General features: G+C 40.2%; 1 protein-coding gene across 1 annotated transcript; it reads right to left on the bottom strand.

The window, feature by feature from the left end:
* Window positions 1-703: 703 nt before the first annotated feature.
* On the bottom strand, window positions 704-4,401 carry gfral (GDNF family receptor alpha like). The gene is made up of 9 exons (XM_062401365.1): window positions 4,297-4,401; window positions 3,885-4,013; window positions 3,281-3,442; window positions 3,030-3,089; window positions 2,621-2,936; window positions 1,797-2,047; window positions 1,629-1,709; window positions 1,432-1,513; window positions 704-1,335 (listed from the first exon to the last, which is right to left on the bottom strand). Exons 1-9 carry the CDS (start codon window positions 4,331-4,333, stop codon window positions 1,266-1,268), a joined length of 1,188 nt encoding a protein of 395 aa, XP_062257349.1. The 5' UTR covers window positions 4,334-4,401; the 3' UTR covers window positions 704-1,265.
* Window positions 4,402-6,019: the final 1,618 nt, after the last annotated feature.

Genomic DNA, 6,019 nt, shown 5'->3' with positions numbered 1-6,019 from the left:
TTTGGACATTTTCATAAGAACAGGTCATTGACACCGGTGTCAATGACCTGTAAACAAAAACATGTGATTAAAAGGTTACTTCCTGCCCCTGCCTGCTGCTCCTCCCCTCATTTCAACGCTGCTGACATTTCTGTGTTGTTGTGAACTCACTGATTGGAGAATCTCCTACTGAGCTGGTCACAAGTGAAAAGAAAACTCCGGCGAGAGACCTGACCCATTTCTGCAGAAATCCCCTGGAGTTTGTGTCTGAAAACGGCTTATGAGCATCTGCGACAAGGTGCGACCTGATTGGATATAAATGGACATTATATAACTTTGGCCGTTGGGGGGGTCGCACAATCAAAACAATAACAAAAAGAGTTTGTCTGAAAAGGTCGTGAAGCAGCGTGGGATCTTCACTACCATTTCTTGACCCGCAATCTTTTTGAGTCTCTAGGAGAGCCTCTCTCGTGAAAGAACGTGCAACAAACCGTAATGAATATGCATGACCCTTTACCAGTGAATAACACAAAGACTAGACTGGCTTACTGACTTTCAGTGTGTTTGACCTTGTCGTACAGACTACAGATGAACATGCTATATATATTCAAGGGGACCGAGTCTTGGGGGAGGTATACGCTCTACTGCTCTTCTAATAAGGGCCCGAGCACTGACGGGCACTGACAGACAGGGAGGCCCTATTGAAATTGTATAGAGGCTCAGAGATGTGTTGATTTATTATCAGATACAGAGGCAGCATAGCACATTGATAAATCATCACAGACAATGAAATGGAGCAATCTCTGACGTGTCAGATATGTGATTTTCTTACAATGATTAATGGATTCAGTTTGAAACTGTTGAAGAGATTAATAACTGAAGAGCTGCGATCGATTCTGAAGATTTCGTCGGTTGCCTCAGAGGTTTCTTATTTTTATAAATAAAAATCCTCTCATCTCACGCATCATCATCTTTCTCAGCAGTACTTCATGTTGAGACTCGTTTAACTGTAGAATAAAGTTTTTAAATACATTTTCTCTAATAAAGCACATGAATACAAAGACCATGCAGGATACACTACAAAAGTAACAATAACATAGATTATATTACATGTCACATCAGCCGTGAGATTGAATCTGTACAGAATTGCTCAGATATGTTTTTATCTACGTTGTGGAATTCCTGCTATTTGCGCTACAAAATCCAAACTGTCATCTTGAATCTTTTAAAGTTAAATATGAAGAAATGTAAGATTTGTGGTTAACATCACTAACGTCGAACAAACATCAGAGAATAACAACAAAGCGGCCTTTCTGTGGAGGGTGAAATTTCGTTTCATCTCTTTTCCTCAACATCCTAAAAGAAGATAAAAAAAAACAAAATAAATTTAGGTAAAAAAAATAAATACAACAGAGAATTGATATACTCTCATGTTGTTGTCGACGTACTTACCAAAGTTTACTGACAACAGCCAGAGGCATCAGAACAACGACTCCGACAAGCAGCACAGTTGCAAAGGCATACAGCAGATAATCTGAGGGCACAAAACATGAATCACTCTGTCAATCCAAAACCTCACTGATATACAGGCGTTGATTTGAATAACATCACAGTCAGTGTAGAGTTCAGAGCTTTAAATGGAAATTTACCATGTGACCGTGTGTGACGATGCTCAGACTCGTTGAGCTTCGGAGGTTTAGGAGGAACACTGCTACTTTTCAAAGATGTCCCTACAATGAACATCAAAAACAAACCTCACAATATGTCCAATATTATATCATTGAAATGTTTGTCCTGTAAATCAATGCTTTACTCACTGAACACTGATCTGTTATGAAACACATCATGAATCATGTTGCACGTCCGCAGGTCGTCAATGTGCACGCCTCTGCATGAACAAGGACGGTGCAGCACTGTGCCCAGAGTGTCTACGAAGGCCATTTTGCATTCAGGATCTGCCCAGAAGATGGAAGCTGGGTCCATGCTGGCGAGACATTCATCCACACGGTCGCCACACTGATCGTTTTCCAAGCTCCAGCATTTGGCTCGGAAGTTTTCTAACAGGTCGCTGAATCAGTGGATGACAAAGTTTTAGTTGCGGGGTCACTTTGCATTCTTGGTGTTTTAAATAAATATGCACAGTGCATTTCATCACCCCTAACACCCTGTTAGCCGGCTGATGACTCCACATAAAATGTTGTGTTAAATTTAAATTTTGGGACAGATGGCACTGATAAAATATGCGAGAGATATGTGTCACAATAAGAAATTTGAATATTTCCTTATGGATATTTCCGCTTAATTGGATGTAAATTAGTTTTTCGCCAAAAACCTGTTCTGCCTGACTGCCCAGAATTTGCCCTGAGATCTAATTCATCGGATCATTGTAAATCTGCAGACACGCTAGCATTACTTGGTTATTTGGGATTTGTTGTTGTGGCATATAGGAGGTAGAAGCATGGTTTACAGATCAGTGGGGCGATGGTTGGATTACCAAACCCAAATATCATAAAAATGGATTAGAACCATCACCGAAACCTTCTACTTCATTCCAAATTTGATTTTCTAATACTTTTCTAACACTTTATTAACTTTCTGTAGTGTGCAAAACAAGGTGTAGAGTACCATAAAATGAATTTACCTGCAGATACCATCCTCAAGACACTGTTTAACTCTCTCCTGGCAGATCCGGGTCTCGTCTGCGCACGGGCCGCTGTGCAGAGACGTTTTCATCTGCAGGCAGCTCTCATCTGAAGCCTCACACTCGCACATGACCAGCATCTCCGCCACGTTCTGCGGCATGCTCCCGTAGAAGTGCCTCGTCACTTCCTGGCAGAGGTCACGGTCGCACGGATCTGCCGTACACGCCGAGAGAACAGATATCAGGTGCTTCTGGAAAACGGCGTCACCGAGACAAACCGCCATCTGGTCAAAGCAGGAGCCAGCACCGTCATACACTATGAGAAAAAGAAATGGAGCGAATGAGACAGTGCAAACACAATCAATTCTGTATCTCTTCAGTTTAGGTCAGATCAAAATCAAATAATTACCACGGCCTATCAAAGTGCTTGACTCCCAGTTCACCACCGTGCTCCTCTTCTTGTTACTCACTGTACAAACAATAGAAAGGTTGATTAGCTGTGTCTGCCACAAATGCCTTTTAAAACCAACCTGCTGTTCATAAACACTCATTCTGCAGCACAATAGTGACGGGTCATTCATCAGCATACCTCTTCGGCAAACACAAACAGTAATTCCACCTGTAAATGCTTATCACAGAGAGCCACTGAGAATACTGCACCTGGCTTTCTGTGGCATTGTTCGGCTAGCGCTTGTATGGAGTCGCACAGGTCCTCCTCCTCCTCCCGTGCACACACACACCCTCGCAGAGAGGGAAATTGGTCCAGTGCGGTCTGGATGGTCAAGTTACAGACCTCTGAGCCCTTTATTTGGCACCCTTCATCTTGAATGACACAAACACAAGAGCGAGGTAGAAAAACTGGATTTTCCGTAAGCGTGCAAGCTCTTGTTTGTGCAACAGGTGTTTCCCAGCATGCGCCCGCAGCTCTCTGCGAGTTCTATGCAGATTACATGTCAACAAGATCAGATCTAATGAGCTCTAATATCAAAACAAAGCTTTATCCCGAAAGGCAGGTGGGGGCCTCTTTATAACTATTATCTATTTATTCAGTTGTACAGACTTCGCTCCGAGCTATTGCCTCAGTTATTACATTTAGGCCATACTCCAAGAAGTGCAATCTAATTAAACAGCTTCATGACCTGAGCTTTCTGAGGAAATACAATCATTACTTTTATAATGCCGGTAGAACACGTATGGATGACAACATGTTCCCGTCCCCCCTGTGAGCACAACTAGTGGATTGGATATCTTTAATTGGTTTTACCTTTACAGATGCCGCCGTAAAACGCCTGTTCGCTCTCACATAAATCTGACATGCAGGTATCCAGAGAAGCCCAACAGTCGGGGGGTGCAGACAAGACCCTGATGCTGGATATCTGAGGAATAACAATCCCTGAAATACAAGTGCATGGAAATATATATTTAAAAAGCTGATTATATCTACATTTTTTGTATTAGATTCATCAATATTTTATAGTATTTATCTCCTAGAAAATGCAGGTTTGACACATTCAAGTTCAAAATCAATGATGACACGCACATCTTTTTGTTGACTGTATTGTACATGCATTATAAACTATACAACTCACACAGCTAAGTTATAGTTAAAGTCCTTGACAACACACACTCTGGTTTAAAATTTAAAATCAGCTGTTCCATAGTTGACTTTGACTCACCGAGGATGAGCACAGCTTCCACATGTGTCAGTTGCATGATAGCTGCTGTGAGGCTGTGACTTGACACTGGCGCCCTCCTGCAGCCGGTCTGTGCCTCTCGTCTGCGTTGATACATGAAAGCTGGGACACACCACCCAGAGTCAACAGGATGTAACACATCTACTGGAGGCTCTGCGCTGCTCAGTGTAATGAGATGACACACACAGCCGGTTCACAAACCCAACAGATCTGAAAGAACAGCACAAACAAATATTCTATACCAAAATAATGGTGCTTGGATTTTTCTAATGTCTAATGACATCAGTCACTTTTGTGTTTCTTTACAGGGAGGAACAAACACCCTTTTTTTTTTTGCTGTTGGCTTTAGAAGTTGGGATTAAAGGGATAATTCACCGATTTTTTTTTAAATTTGTATTAAATTATCTACTCACCTCTGTAATGGTGGACGGGTGGGTGAAGTGTCCAGAAGCCTCCAACATACAAATTTGACTCGAAAGCCCATTTCATTTTATTGTTACTGAACTGAATGTGTGGCTTTATGCAGCCCGCAGATGAGAGACAACAATATAGGGAGATCTTTTTTTATTGATTTGAAGGAATACAGACATGAGGAATAAACCACAACCAAACAATCCACAGCCCACAATAGAACAGAAACACTGAGTCCGAAAGGCTGGAATCAAGGACCAATGAATGGATGGTGGAGATCAAAAAGTGTTTTCCCAAATAAATAAATCACTGGATTGAATATCACAGAAATTGAGAAGATTTTCATCATCCTGGCTTTTTTTGTTAGTTCAGTTTGAGTCTCACAGGATTTATAAGTTCACTAAAGCTCTTTAGCCATTGATTGTATGAACCTTTTGTCCCATCGCAAAAATACTAAATTGAATGTTGGTTGTGCTGAAAATGTATCTTCTTTCTGTAAGCTAATTAAACAAAACTAGAAATGACTCCATTTATTAAATAAGCATTAGCACAGTGTTCAAAAAGGAAACTCAGAAATACACTTTTCTTGTAACACAGCATTCTAACTTATTTTTTAACCGCATTTGACAAACAAAAACAAAAACAGCATCGGCTGTTTTCAAAAACAAATGCAAAAGTAAAATAGGAAATACATTGAGGTTTCACCAAATGTTGACAAAGCATTGAGGACAAAGTTAATTATACTCATAAATGATCATTAATTACAAAAAATAAATCTCTGTTGCTACACTGTGTGCTCCATTTATGCACATTGGAAGGAACAAATGCATCACAAGACAATGAGCAGACATGTCACCACAGCTCTTCACTGCTGTTTTAAAGCATTTGAAACTAGCGTTTTGTTTTGTTTACAGATCATAGATGATTTTACACACGATGTGAGATCTGAGTTTCACAGCTTCAAAATGTTCAGTTTCACAGTTTAAAATGATCCGATTTAAATGGGACCTCTTTTATGCTAGTCTTTGTTTTGTAATGTCACATTTTACATAATTCCGTGTTAAATGTGGCCCATTGCTAATTACTAATTAAGTAAAATGAGGTACAGTAAACGTATGTTAACTAATCCACAAGAAGCAAAACTTCAGAAGTTGCACTCCTCTGAAGTCTGGATTCAAACGTAGTTGAAGAAAGAAAGAAGCAAATTCTCTTTATTGTCATCTGTTCTGAGCAAATCATGTTTTCTCAGTAAAGCATAATTAAATAGAATTATACTATTATGTATTATGTATAA

This window comes from Platichthys flesus, chromosome 12 (assembly GCF_949316205.1).
Source record: "Platichthys flesus chromosome 12, fPlaFle2.1, whole genome shotgun sequence".
NCBI classification, from domain to species: Eukaryota; Metazoa; Chordata; class Actinopteri; order Pleuronectiformes; family Pleuronectidae; genus Platichthys; species Platichthys flesus.
The sequence above is the reverse complement of the archived record's forward strand: the minus strand, read 5'-3'. Positions and strand labels throughout refer to the sequence as shown.